The 15,292-nt window shown below is 35.5% G+C and overlaps 2 protein-coding genes across 20 annotated transcripts in view; one reads left to right on the forward strand and one right to left on the reverse strand.

Moving 5' to 3' along the window:
- Nucleotides 1–7,379, reverse strand: part of LOC127508050 (uncharacterized) — a 383,187-nt gene extending 375,808 nt beyond the window's left edge. For 5 of the 16 annotated variants that reach the window (XM_051885600.1, XM_051885607.1, XM_051885599.1 and 2 more), the window contains exons 1-3: nt 6,906–7,376; nt 2,558–2,881; nt 1,858–2,199 (exon numbers count right to left, since the gene is read on the reverse strand). In XM_051885600.1, the coding sequence (XP_051741560.1) occupies nt 1,858–2,199; nt 2,558–2,881; nt 6,906–6,951 (712 nt within the window). In that variant the 5' untranslated portion in view covers nt 6,952–7,376. Of the gene's footprint in view, nt 1–1,857; nt 2,200–2,557; nt 2,882–6,905 lie in introns of all 16 variants that reach the window. The other 11 variants (XM_051885601.1, XM_051885608.1, XM_051885598.1 and 8 more) reach the window with 6 other exon arrangements.
- Nucleotides 1–13,882, forward strand: part of LOC127508061 (hepatocyte cell adhesion molecule-like) — a 62,444-nt gene extending 48,562 nt beyond the window's left edge. The window contains exons 1-6 of one of the 4 annotated variants that reach the window (XM_051885647.1): nt 8,808–9,078; nt 9,249–9,563; nt 9,715–9,993; nt 10,069–10,179; nt 10,270–10,334; nt 12,101–13,882. In XM_051885647.1, coding sequence (XP_051741607.1) covers nt 8,979–9,078; nt 9,249–9,563; nt 9,715–9,993; nt 10,069–10,179; nt 10,270–10,334; nt 12,101–12,154 — 924 coding nt within the window. In that variant the 5' untranslated portion in view covers nt 8,808–8,978 and the 3' untranslated portion in view covers nt 12,155–13,882. Of the gene's footprint in view, nt 1–8,807; nt 9,079–9,248; nt 9,564–9,714; nt 9,994–10,059; nt 10,180–10,269; nt 10,335–12,100 lie in introns of those variants that run through there. The other 3 variants (XM_051885646.1, XM_051885649.1, XM_051885648.1) reach the window with 3 other exon arrangements.
- Nucleotides 13,883–15,292: the final 1,410 nt, after the last annotated feature.

A 15,292-nucleotide genomic window follows, 5' to 3' on the forward strand; every position in this document is an offset into this window, starting at 1 on the left:
AACCTGAGTGAAGATCTGATACTGTAATGATAAAGACAGACATTAGTGTGAATGAGTCTGATCTATAACAAACACTATAAACATCAGCACTATATAACCTGAGTGAAGATCTGATACTGTAATGATAAAGAGTCATTAGTGTGAATGAGTCTGATCTATAACAAACACTATAAACATCAGCACTATATAACCTGAGTGAAGATCTGATACTGTAATGATAAAGACAGACATTAGTGTGAATGAGTCTGATCTATAACACACTATAAACATCAACACTATATAACCTGAGTAAAGATCTGATACTGTAATGATAAAGAGTCATTAGTGTGAATGAGTCTGATCTATAACAAACACTATAAACATCAACACTATATAACCTGAGAGAAGATCTGATACTGTAATGATAAAGAGTCATTAGTGTGAATGAGTCTGATCTATAACAAACACTATAAACATCAACACTATATAACCTGAGTGAAGATCTGATACTGTAATGATAAAGAGTCATTAGTGTTGTAACGGTCTAAATGTTACCAGGTTTTTTATTGTATTTTTTTTTTCCTGTTTATTGAATTAAGAGGTATCTGGGTCAAGGGTAATTCCACTAGGAGCCGCTTGAGGGCGCTAGTGCACAATAGCTACCAGATATAAGCCCTAGTCACGTACGAGCAAGTTAGGTCGTTTGGTAGAGGGAAATTGCATGAATGGTTGAACTGATTCTACCTATATCTACTCATGTTAATGTCCTGTTTTGAGAACTCTTTGAGAGTTTACGCTCAATGTGAGTATTGGCCAACTTTGACTTGTGGTATTTGTAAAAAAGGTTGACTAATGTGAACTCTTTTTTTCTTTTGTAGAAAGGACTTTTTTGTTTCTTCCACCTCATGTTTCGATTCATTGCTGTCACGATTATACTCATGCACGTCTCCAGGGTAGCACGAGTGGCAAGGGAATGGGGAAAGACCACGCGGTAGCGAGGCTACAGCGCATGCCCTAAACAACTCAGCATTCAGCTCAGCGAGTCGCCAAACGCTGTTGACTGTCTTCACCTCTCACACACTGGATTATATCATTGCATCGCTCTCAAAATACATCGTGGATTTTCACTCATCTCATCACTCATCATTCCAGCTCATCTAAAGTTGATCATTGACGATAAGTTTCATTTATTGTCTGCACAGAGACAAAGACCCAGTTTTTTTTTTTTTTTTTTGCTTATTGGTTATTTTTGTGGCAATTATATGCACTGGTGTGAATAAAAAAAAAAAAGGGAAAGAGTATATTTGTTTGGTGAAGAGGTTTTAATTTTCAGTACCGATTGAATTTCTGTTGAACCCCCTCAGAGTAATATCTTTTAAATGGGAAGGTATTACAGTGTGAATGAGTCTGATCTATAACAAACACTATAAACATCAACACTATATAACCTGAGAGAAGATCTGATACTGTAATGATAAAGAGTCATTAGTGTGAATGAGTCTGATCTATAACAAACACTATAAACATCAGCTCTATATAACCTGAGTGAAGATCTGATACTGTATACTGTATCTGATACTGTAATGATAAAGAGTCATTAGTGTGAATGAGTCTGATCTATAACAAACACTATAAACATCAACACTATATAACCTGAGTGAAGATCTGATACTGTAATGATAAAGAGTCATTAGTGTGAATGAGTCTGATCTATAACAAACACTATAAACATCAACACTATATAACCTGAGTGACTGTACTGTATTTACAGGTGTCAGACAAGCTGTTTTAGATAATAAAAGTTCTGGGTGAGAAGTTATGAATTATTTACAGTCAGCTGATAAACGATCATTACATTAATAGTCTTGAGTTACTCACCGCTGACAGTCACAGTGAATCTCTTGTTTAAAGTCTGTTTGCTGCTGCTGATCTTCACTTTATAAACTCCAGAGTCTGTGATTCTGGTGTTTGTGATGGTCAGAGATCCGGTCTGATGATCCAGCTTCAGTCTGTCTCTGAATCTCTCATCAGTATCATATAATGGTGGACTCTTGGCCTCTTGATCATGTTTAGCTATGAGTTTTCCTTCATCTCCAAACCTCCACACTATCAGCTCTTTTCCATGTGTTTCAGTATCAGTCTGAAGAGTGACAGGATTTCCCTCCGTCTCTGATACACTCTGCGTTTCATCTTTAAAAGCTTCAATAACATCTGGAGACTCTGCATGAGACAGATTCACAGATATTAAACATTAAACACAGTTACTGGTGCTAGAATGTTAACTTTAACAGTCATTTATCTTGTGGTTACTACATAAGACATGAAGGAACCATTTATTAATTAGTTTATGGTATTTATTTAATTTAAGTGCTGTATATAATTTTCCTTAAACATATTTAAGTATATCTTTTATTTGTGTTGATTGAATCTGCTCCCTCTATAGGCAAAAGCTATTCTGTAAGATTGTTTTTGTAAGATTTTCTGGCTGCAGTTTAAATCTCAGCTTAATTCATTTTAATTAATAAAACAACAATAAACTTCAAAACATCTAATTATTCATAAATAAAAGTGTCCTCACCGTAGACAGTAACTCTGAAATCCAAATGTGAGGTCCCAGTGTTGTTGTTGATCTCTAGTTTATAAAGTCCAGAGTGTTTAGTTCTCATGTTTGTGATTGTCAGAGATCCAGTCGGAGTCAGCTTGAGTCGGTCTTCGAATATCTCAGGGAGACTGGGAGACAGTGAAATGTCATTTCCCTCGATTAGAGCAATGACTGAACGTGAATCTCCAAACCTCCACATCATCTGAATAATTCCCTGTATTTGAGTAAGATCAGGGTTTAGAGTGACAGATTCTCCCTCCATCACTGTCTTCACTTCATCTGTTCCAGCACTGAACACTCCTGCAGAACAAACACAAACAGATTCTCAGATATTAAACTCATAAAACACTGCTGCTGATGTTACTGAACAGAGCTCAACAGAAATCAATCTTGACTTATAAACAATATTTAACTTACTACAAGGCCCCTATTATGCTCATTTATGGGTTCATAATTTTGTTTATTGGGTCTGCAAAACTGGTTTACATGATTTAATGTTCAAGAAAACTATTTTTATTATAATTTACATTGTTGCAGCACCAGTTTTCACCCTCTGTCTGAACACTCTATTTAATAAAACCCTCCAGAACAATGAAACTGTATAATTCCCCAACAAATGTTAAGATTGGGAGGTAATACATAATCACGCTCTCAAAGTTACATAATACAACACCAAAAAGGTAATACCCCAGGTGACAAAATTACAGAACTGGTCTGTCATACATGCACATGAAATGAATGGATAGAAATAAATCGGGAGTACTAAAATATCACTCTGAATATCCACAGTTCTTAAGTGCACTGAATAATATGCTATGAACAAATATTAAACGCTGTGGGCCAGCACCGGGTATGGCACACATGTCCTGAAAACAAGTGAAGAAAAATCGTTTCGATCGCCCCCTGGTGGGTGGCTGAAGTATAGGTCATAAACCCCACCATCTCCATGTAAACAAATGGGACATGAGCCAAATGAAACAATCAAATTACACTTCAAATTCATTTTTTTTTTTCTGTCATTTTAGGTAGCTATTATCACGTTGATGTATGTTCAACTGTTTGTTTTTAAACATTCTGGTGTTAGTTCGCTATCTGAGAATGCTTTGACTTGCTACGGTGCATGATGCCTAACGTCTGCCAATTCCCCAACTGCTTAAAAACATCTGATCTGGGTAAATTAAGCTGACTTTTAACATTTAAAAAAAATCCAAAGCTTGTAGTACATTAATATTTGTCAGACTGACTGCAATTTTGCCAGTATCTCGCTTACTGTATGTACAGTACACAAATATTTCCATGAAAAAGTTACTGCAATTCACCAATACGTGTTAAAAGAAAACTTTGAGGAATTGCAGGGTTTTTTTTCTATTTCACCTGTACTAAATCATACTTTTAACTATAAACATACTACAACCTTTAGAACATGAAAACATGATTTACTGTAAATTTTTCAAAAAAAAAGTTGTATACTGTGTGTATGTATACTATGTGATAGAGTTGTCAAAAGTACCGGCTTCGGTACCACGTCGGTACTGAAATTTTAAAAATGTGACCCTTTGAGCATTGTTGAGCGGATTCATAAACACCTCTGATTGGCCATTTTGTTCACGCGCTCATCGGATGTGTCTGTGATTGGCTTCAGTGATCAATGGTTCAAAAACTTTGTAAATAGACTTCAGTGATGCTTTTCACCAAGCCCTTACAACAAATAAACACGGGAGTGTTTGAAAGCAGGCGTCTATCGCAGACCAGTCAAATGCTCCCGCTTTCAAATTCAAACGCTCCTGTGCGTTGATCTTTGTAGCCAATCACAGACATATCAGATGAGCGCGTCAACACAATGGCCAACATCAGAGGTTTTTACCGATTTTGACAACTCTTCTATGCGTCATTCCGTGTCAAATCAACCAGAGGTCCTGGCTCAAATTTTTGATTTTGTTAATTTTATTTTTTCTGTTGAAAGACAAACATAAATAATGATGAAAGCCAAAATATTAAATGTCACAGATGTATATTTACTGAGTAATCCATTATTTTGTAGAGGGGGTCTAAATGACCACTTTCACCTGAGATTTGGAGCTGATTTACAGGGGAGAAAAAATGACTTTATAAAGCTGGCAGAATCATTATTTTATTTTTACACAGAGATTGATAGGTCTATTAGTAAAATCTTTTGACTTTCGCAATCTTTGTTTCATTATATGCCATCACTATTTATGTTTGTCTTTCAACAGAAACAATATTAATAATATTTGAGCCGGGGACCTCTGGTTGATTTGACACGGAATGACCCCTATATTGTCATTTAAGTATCAATTGGCCAGTGGCAGCAGTGTTAATTTCCCTTCCTGTCCATCATCTCACCTTTATCTGAACTAGTTGTGCTTAAGAATGCGCTGCTCTATCTATTTGTTTGTAATTCATTTATTCTTAAACAGCTTCGATTCAGCATGAATCAGTCTTCAGCAGAGTCAGTCTTGTATCTAGATACGTACTATATCCTTTGGAACATGAAAAAACCCTTTTGGCGAATTACAGTAATTTTTTTCTAAAAATATTTGTGCACTGTATATACTGTAATGGAGGTATTGGCAAAATTTCACCTGTACTATGTCAGTCTGGTCACTAGGAATGTACAGCCTTTGAACATGGAAAAAAAACAAAAAAACCTTTTGTTTAATTTAACTTTTTCACGAAAATATTTGTGTACTGTATATACAGTAAGGGAGATATTGGCAAAATATCACCTGTAGTAACCAAGTCTTGTGTCTAGGAATGTACTACAACCTTTGGAACATGAAAACAAAACCACTTCAGTAAATTGCTGTACTTTTTTTTTTTTTTCTAAAAAAATGTGTGTTCTGTACGTACGTTAGGGGAGGTACTGTCTAAAGCAAGATACTGGCAAAATATAATAAATCAGTTTGCCCACACTAGGCATTTACTATTGCCCTGTAAACATTAATTTGAAAGAAATATTTGACTTAGTTTCGCAGTGAGGGGAATTTGCAGACCGTCCCTAAAGCAGCCTAGGCGAACATGCAGCGAATACAAAGAATATACACTAACAAGAAGCGACACTCAATAGAACGTTCCATTGAAACACCGGCGCCCAGCAGCGGCCCTGCGTTTCCGCCATTTTGGGGTGAAAGCGAGTCGGCAGTCCACTAGTTTCTATGGCAATATCAGCTGCTTTGATTAAAAAAACGTACATTAAAGCTGAAATCCAACCTGAATGATGACAACACAGAATAAAATACTATCACTAGTGATCATCAAATCCTTTTAACAGTTTATTTTACTCACTTTGTGTTTAAGTCTTCCACTTTTGATTTTGCAGTGTTGTCTAATGTCCATTAAAGCAAAAGTGTCCAAAAGTGTGAATTATGGGATAACGAACACAGCAATGCATCATGTATTTTAAGATCGTTATGTTTGTAGCGTGATCCATTAAAACGTACAATATAGCCTATTTCAATTCAGACCTAGATATTATTACTTCACTAGGTCTAAAATATATTGTTCACTGCAAACATGATGATCTCAAATGTATTAATTATTAATTTACTATTAATAAATGTATAAAGTTGCATAAAATGGAAATACTCAATAAAGTAGGCTAACTACGTTACCTCAGATGGTTGAATGGTTGGATTCCACAACTGGTAAAATAAAACATATATAACACAATACAACATTTACTGTAGGAGCCATACAATTTACTGGTGACTTAATTTAAAAAACTGTTTTATTGTGCTTCTGATTCGGCAGTGAAATTCGCCGATTTTGGGTGCGTAAGATGTGAAGGATTCTATGGTCCAGTTAGTATTTTCACCCCATAATGGCGGCCGCGCTACCGGACCGCCATCTAGTGGCTGTTACACAAAAAGTAACAGAGTGTCGCCTCTTGGGTTCTAAGCTCTTTGGCGAATATCAAACTCGTGCCCCTGTCCCTTTAATCGTGAATGTGCCCTTTTCGGTCGTGTCGCGGTTTGTTTATTTAATTTATTCGTACACAGCTCCCATTCAACAACAGAGCACCTACGTGTATTTAATAAAAGTGCAGGAGACTACAAATAGTGAAGGACAAGTTAAAAAAGGGGTGGCGAATGTCGGTCCTGGAGAGCCGAAGTCCTGCAGAGTTATCACAAATATATAAAAAAAACTCCCCTGCCCGTAGCTCCCCAGTAACCATTAAAACCTAGATTAGCTTGTTGAGATTTAATTTGAAGCTCTGCAGGACTCTGGCTTTCCAGGTCCATGTTGTCTCCGGTGTCAGAGTGAAACCGAAAGTAGTAAAAATGAACAGAAATCATGAACTTACCGCACATTAGTAGAAAAATCTGAAAGAATTTGAAATTGTTCTTCATTCTGTCGAAGATTCCAGCAAAATCTGATTTCGATGAATATCATTAATGTTCGCTGTTGTTTCTGAACCACACCCTCCCGACCGAAAACAAAACCCACTAAATACCAACAGAGAGATCTTAATAGCGACTGTAACTGATTGATTAATTTTCATTATAGTTTATATGCTGCTAAAGAAGAAGAACTTTAACGTTTCCAGATCTGAAAGACTGTATAGAAGCGCAGAAACTGTAAAGTCGAAGACTTAAGTAAAGTTGGCCGCATATTCACAGATTCGAATTTCTCGAGTCAATAACCTGAGCTAAACGCTGTTACTGCACAAATAACACCTCTTTTCTATCGTAGTAATGTAGAGAGGCAGCTACAACCCAATTTTCCTCAAAATCAGCTTTCCTCCGCGGTCTCTATGTGCGGACAACAGAGAGACAGATTCCAAGGGACCGTCTGCAAAGTGCAAAACCCGAAAAGCGAATACTACAAAAACAGTCAATAACTTCACTGTAATACATTGTACTGTCACCAAATTCAGCTCACGCATCACTGATATCCTGATAGTTATACTACAACACTTATTTGGGGAAAATGTCTTTTTGTATATTCTTTATGATTTTTTTAAATATGAAAATAATTCCATAACTTGATTATTGTGGAAATTAAATTCAATAACTTCACTGTAATACACTGTACTGTCACCAAATTCAGCTCACACATCACTGATGTCCTGATAGTTATACTACAACACTTATTTTGAGAAACCTTGCTTTTTGATTATTTTTATTGTTTGCATTATGAACAAGATACAACAATATACATTTCACTGTGATGTAAACTTCAATGTGTAAATCAGCTTTTGTCAAACATATGTAATCCTGCTGCTTATATAAGAGCTATTACAGATGTTGTTAAACTCTATGGTCTCTGTACTTGCTTTAGCTCAATGCACAATGCACAATACCAAGGGATATGTCCGCTCGGTATTTGTGCTTCTATCATCCCAAGGCATTTTATGTGGAACCATCTTGTGCAGGTTCCACACTGAATCTATAAGGGGGAAAATATGTAAATTATATCTATAAAATATTTGCTTTAGGAATCCTGTAATGCATAAACATATTGAAATATTTAATTACTTTAAATTTATCCATAGATAACTTCAACTTTCAAATTATCCACTACAATGTCTACTGTACAGTTTTAAACATAAATATATATATATATACACACATTTTTAAAGCACAGTTCAAAGCTGGGCATGATGTGAGGAGGCTTCGTGAAACACTGAAGCAGTTGAAGCAAATGTGCCGTAATGTGTCGAGACTTCGAAACAATCTGACACCGTCTCCACAGTGACCCCTAGTGGTCAGAACAGTGCAAATGCAACAAAACTCAGGCCAAACATGCATGAAAACACCTTTTACAAATGTATTGCAAAAGTTTTATTGAAAGTAAAATCTATCAAATGCAATTAACTAATCATTTAATAAGATTAAATATAGAGTGTCTGTATAATATGTGTTCTTTTATCAATTTTCAGGGCTTGTTTCTCTGTTCCATGGCTCAAGCTAAACAGGCCAATAAGAGATTAATAATTATTCATTTTAATTATTCTAATGTCTAATTAAAACATCTACAAATGTATAAAACCATAGGGTAAAGCCCATAGACACTTGTTCAACAGTTCTCAGTGAATCTGCATGATTCATGGGTTCACTTTATCATCGCCCTCTACCGGTGAACCATTGACATTGAAAACTGTTTTAAAAACGTTCAGAAACAGTGATGACGCAATGAAGCCTCGTTTTCTGAAATCACGTGACTTTGGCAGTTTGATACACGCTCCGAATCACTGATTCGACACAAAAGATTCATAAAGCTTCGGAGACGGAGCCTAATGAAGCAGTGTTTCGAAATCGGCCATCACTGGCTGTTCCTTCAGCTCTTCTGTCGCTTTATTACCAAATCTTCAACGTTTATGATCACATTTATGGCTTTTTGTTGTGTTTCAATGTAGCATTTAGAAACTTGGGAAATGAGGAACTGCTGTAATTTGAAACCGTTCACCGAAATGCCAAAAAATATACATATGAAATGGACAGTTTATTTTCTTCTGGTTGTTCTCCTGGAGTCTGGTGAGTATTTTTATGGCTACACTTCTCTTTATATTATCATTTGTCCACATACAATCTGATCTTTATTGTCTCCATCATTCATTTTGCCTCTAATATTGTCAAGTTTTATCAGACTAAACCTTCAGAAATACTTGAAAAACTCCAAATGTGGTGTTTGTGTTTGTGTTCAGGTGTGTTTGTTGCTGATGCAGTGAAGTCAGAGTCAGTGACTGAGGGAGAATCAGTCTCTCTGAACTCTAGTCTCACTCAAATACAGACACATGAAGAGATCGAGTGGAGGTTTGGTGACTTTCTCTTGGCTAAAGTAATTAACAAAGAGAGTGTGTTTTATAATAAAAGTGCTAATGGGAGATTCAGAGACAGACTGAAACTGGATCATCAGACTGGATCTCTGACCATCATCAACAGCAGAACCACAGACTCTGGACTTTATACAGTCTCCAGCAGCAGAGACACGATCAACACGATCAATCTCACTGTCTATGGTGAGGAGAGAATTACTGTCTGTTGACTAAATTCACCAGATAATGTTACTGAGAATATTATAAAATGATAGAGAATTCTGTGATGATGCTGATCATTTGTGCATTTTACAGTGATTTCTACTGAATCTGATTTATTCTGTCATGTTTTCAGCTCGTCTGCCTGTTCCTGTCATCAGCAGTAACTCTTCATCATCATCATCATCATGTTCATTGGTGTGTTCAGCTGTGAATGTGAGTCATGTGACTCTCTCCTGGTTCAAAGGAAACAGTGTATTCTCCAGCATCAGAGTGTCTGATCTCAGCAGCCGGTCTGATCTTCTTCTCCATCTGGAGTGTGTGGATGATTCCTACAGCTGTGTGCTGAACAATCCCATCAGAAACCAGACTCAACACCTCAACAACACTCAACTCTGTCACACATGTGCTGCAGGTACTTCACTGATGATATCTGGTGTTTCTGCACACATTGATCTGGGCTAATGACTGTCTCTTTCAGGTCCTCCAGTCTCTCTGACAGTGCTGATCTCTGCTGCTGCTGCTGCTGGATCTCTGTTGATTGTTGCTGCTGTCGGGATCTTCTGCATCTGCAGGAAACACAGAAACACACACAGAGAAGGCAAGTATTACCTGTATGTATATGTGTGTGTATATAATTCTCAAACATCATCTCTCTGAGTGTTTGTTTCTGTCATTATTGTTGAAACAGAGACTCGAGCAGAAGAGATCACTTACGCTGATCCCACATTCAACAGAAGAAACAGAAATAAATCGGTAAGATATTTGATTTCAGTGTATGGTGTGTCTCTGTGTTGTTTCAGTCTGATTTTACTGTGTGTGTGTGTGTGTGTGTGTTTAATGATTCACACACACAGCAGCAGCTCAACATATATTTATAAAGCAGTAGATGTGTTTGTGGATTTACACTGTAGACCATCATTTAGAGACACACAAACATTAGTCCGCTGACACACAACTTTAAAATACAGCAGTGAATCCTCTAAATCAGGCTTTTCACACTTTCAGAAGTGGATCCTGAAATAAGGACCACCATCCTGAAATTTAAAATGCATCTGCCCATTTAATATACTGGAATATGTAATATTATAAATCTTAAAATATCTTTGAAGTTACATTATTTTCTACTCACTATAATACTGATAAATGTATTATTTATTTATTTAAAAATAAATGTTATTTATATTAATCATCAATTTAATAGACTAATAACTAATAATTTTATTGTAATAACATTTTTTCTTTATTTATTTTAATCTAATTTATTGACTTATTTTTTTACAGTTTTCTCTAGATTTTAATCTTATTTGTTGCTTTAATTCTTTTAGTTTTTCTCTGAATTCTTACATTTTTATCATATATTATTTTAACATTTATCACTTTATTTACTTTTTTTAATCTAATGTATTTATTTATTGTTTTTTAACATTTTTTTATCATGTTAATTTAATGTTTAATGTTTTATTTCTTTATTTTTTTTAATTAATTAATTTTACATTATGGTTTTCTCTAGACTTTTCCATGTTTATTTTATATATTTTATATATTTAATATATAATATTTAAGTATTACATTTTATACATGAAATATACCTTTAACTGTACTTGAACTTTTCCCCGTCAGCATTTTTTTAAATAGTTGCCAGCCAGCAGTTTATCTTGTTGTACTTTTTCTTTATTTCTTCTATCATATTGTTCCTTTCTTGCTCATACTTCATAAATTCAAGAATCACATGATGTGTTTCTTCAAAATGACATTGTTCACATAATCCGTTTGGACATTTAACATTATTCTATTATAAATAACATCATCTTTCCTTGATTTATCTATACATTTAATCTTTTGATTTACTTCATTAATTATAAGCTGTAAAGAAATCTACCCTTTCCCCCATTATTATACTTTACTTGCCATTCTTCAATCACTATAAAATAAAACTTAATCTCTGACTTTAATAGAACTTGAATCTCTGGTTTCTCTCTGTAACGCTTGTTTTGCTAATTTATCCTCTTCTTCATTTCCCTTTATTCATATGTGTGCAGGAACCCATATAAAACTGAGATATTATTTTGAATACTTCTTGTATTTGTAAGATACTAAAGAGAATATCTTGGTGTCTGGATTCAAAAGATCTCAAACTCTTTAAGACTGATCCTGAGTCAGAACAAATTAAAACATTCCCAGGTTTATGTTCCTCTACCCACTGCAGTGCCAAGATAAATACTAATATACTTTTTCTGTCAGTTTCAGTCAAGTAAACTTTAATGTGATTTTAAGTTTATTTCTGAGAAGTACATACAAAGTAGATGAAGTTTAAAAGAAGTATACTAATAGCACACATGAATAAACTTCTTTTTTATAAGGATATCCTGCATTCTCCAAAACACTTGGGACCCGTTGTGAGGAAATTGCTGACAAAAGTATTTCTGCTGTATTTTCTGTGCTTGTGGAAAGAGGATTGATAGATGTGCCAATAATGTGATGAATACATTGATGAACGGTGCTTTTGTGTTTTCTTTCAGAGAGCTACAGAGGAGGATAATGTGGAGTACACAAGCGTGCCACACGAGTCCTGAAAAGTGAAGCCAAAGCGTCTCGATCGCCCCCAGGTGGCTGGAAGCAGTATAGGTCATAAACTCCGCCCTCTCCATGTATTCCAGTGGGACACGAGACAAACTAAACATTTAAATTACACTTCAAATATTTTTTTTCCAAAGACATTTTCTGTCATATTAGGCAGTTTTTATCACGCTGGTATTAGTTCAAGTCCTAATTCTTTAAATCAGTTTATTTTTAGTTAGTTATTTGGTGCTATAAAAACGGGGGTGAGACGTCATGATTGACAGCTGAGATTGACAGCTTCTCTGAGTGAAGCAGTCATTGAGACGCCAACTGACTTTTCTGGATCTTCGCGAGGTGACTGGAGCTTTAACTTTAATTTCTACATTTCCATAACTGTTTATTTCCCACCAAAATAATGGGTTGATAACACATTGATATCGCGGCTCCACTTCGCGCTCACCACTGCGCAGACTCGAGACTCCAGATGTCAGCGCCATATAGACACACTGGCGGCTTCAGTTACTACAATGTAACAGAGTGGAAGTGTGTCGTCTATCTTTTTTTACAGTCTATGGGTGTACACAGGACAGGAGTCTCAAGACGTTGATCAGATCTTGATCATTTGAAAGATTTCCCAATAAGTTTGTACATAAATTCCGGCCTGCATTTTTTAAGTGATAATTTTTTAAAGACGCAGGGTTAAGTAATTAATGAAATCACTTTGGCCAAACGAAAAAAAAAAAAAACGTTGTTGTGCTTTTATTTGTGTTTTGTTTAAAGTTTTTTTTGAAGGATTTTTGTCAGTTAAAGGATTAGTTCACTATAAAATGAAAATTAGCCCAAGCTTTACTCACCCTCAAGACATCCTAGGTGTGTATGACTTTCTCCTTCTGATGAACATATTCGCAGAAATATTAATAAATATCCTGATGCATCCGAGCTTTATAATGGCAGTGAACGGGATCAATGAGTATGAGCTGAAGAAAGAATCCATCCATCATGAACATACTCCACACGGCTCCGGGGGTTAATAAAGGCCTTCTGAAGCAAAGCGATGCGTTTGTGTAAGAAAAATATCCATATTTAGCAAGTTATGAAGTAAAATATCAAGCATCCCCCAGACCGCCTTCCGTATTCAAGTTATGCAGAAAGTGTAAATTGGTGTCGCGTCAGTTACACTTTTTCCGTAAGTTGAATAGGGAAGGCGTAGGACGTAGCGTAAGCTTTGTGAACTGCAAGAGTTTTACACTTTCTTCGTATGTTAAAAAGGGAAGCGGCTTGTGTGGAAGCTACATATTTTACTTCATAACTTGTTAAATATGGATATTTTTTTACACAAATGCATTGCTTCGCTTCAGAAGGTCTTTAACATCGTAATTACTGTAATTACCGTAAATTATAATTTGTAATTTTCTGAGAGCTCCAACTTCTTCCTGACTGCTGGAGATTCATTTTGGGATTAATAATGTTGTGACAGAAATGCATAATTCTGAATCTGATGACATGAACAAATAAAATCATGTGTTTCTTATCTCGTCATAACGGTAATCACGACATGGCGTGAACAAAACATGTTTTCAATAGATTTGTCAGTCTTGTTTGTCTCTGTTGAAGCACCAACTAATGTGTTATTTCACTAACAGCCTCCTTCTTGTCCTTTTCATATGCAATTCTACTCACTGTTTATTTGAATTTTACAAAATTATTCTGTTAGTCTTGAAAAATAAATACATGTAAACACAGTTAAAACTATTTCAGGTGTCTTGATTTAGCTTCACATGAGCACCAAGACTGATATAACCACTGAGAATAACAGATCCATACACAATATCCCACTGACAATAACATGCACTGCTTTTTAAGATATTAAACCACTTCGTTTTGTTTCTGGATTCTACATTTACTTACATTTAATCATTTAGCAGACACTTTTATCCATATAATAAATAACAGAGAAACTACCAGACCATTCAAAAGAAAAACTATTAGATGATGTGATGGAATTTTTTAATGAATCATAACTAACATTTCTTTTTCTTTGCAGGAATAACATTTATATGCTTTTGAAAACTAAATGTCCTCAAACCTTGGGCCTAAGTCAGTGTGTGTCTGAATCATGTCCAAAAATAAGAAAAGTGGAAATGACACTTAGGGACAGCTAGACAACCATCTAAATATAATAGCCCCATGATATTGAGTAACCAACGAACTAATAAACACATGATTTGGGCAGATCTTGCTTTACCTAGTAACATGAGGGTTTGACATATGAAGAGCCAATCATATTGTAGAATGCTTTACCATGCTCCTATCCTATATAAACTGTAGTATTCTTCTTGCTGGTGGGATTCTCTGTGATTGATACGAGGCCCTCCGGCCGTGAATAAAGCATATTCTAAGGCATAGTCTGGAGTCTGTCTGGTTATTGCTGCACAGCAAGTTAGGGTTAAAACTAGGGTTAAAAGGGTCAAGACGTTGACTGAAATATTATTGGGTGTCGATTAGGAGACGCCCCGGAAGATCAGGATTATTGAGTGTCGCCAGCAGACACTCGGGTGTCGATTAGGAGATGCTCCAGGTAAACAGGTAAACTTAAGTGTGTAGGGGAAAATCTACCACAATGAAAAGAATAAATTGGTGTAATATTCAGTGAATTCATATTTAAACTTTAAGATTATTTTAGCACATTGTTGCATTCATAGCTGCCAAAACCCATCAGGTTCCTGACACATACTGATCCACTGATGTTTGTCTTTCAGCTAAAATCATTTCTTGGGTTAGTCAGTGTTTTTCTGCTTTCCACAATCCATAATAAAACTCCACAGAGCAGCTTTATATATCAACATATATATAGAAGCGGTGGATCCTGGAATCCACTGCCACTTCAATATATATATATAATTTCGAGTGGTTTATCAAGTTGTTAATTTATTCTTCTAAACATTAAATCATTTTAATGACATCTCCAAATTTGTGAAGCTTAATAGAATTGCATTATCTTTTCACGTGAATGTGCTCTCTCCTTGGTTTTGAGGAAAGCACCCAACATATAATTAATCTTCTAGCTGATTATGACAGCTTAGGTCGCAAAGGTCAGTAGGGCCTCTCATCTTCAGGACAAATTTATAGTTATTTTTCATCTTTAAACATTA

Source organism: Ctenopharyngodon idella, chromosome 3 (assembly GCF_019924925.1).
Source record: "Ctenopharyngodon idella isolate HZGC_01 chromosome 3, HZGC01, whole genome shotgun sequence".
In the NCBI taxonomy this organism is placed as follows: Eukaryota; Metazoa; Chordata; class Actinopteri; order Cypriniformes; family Xenocyprididae; genus Ctenopharyngodon; species Ctenopharyngodon idella.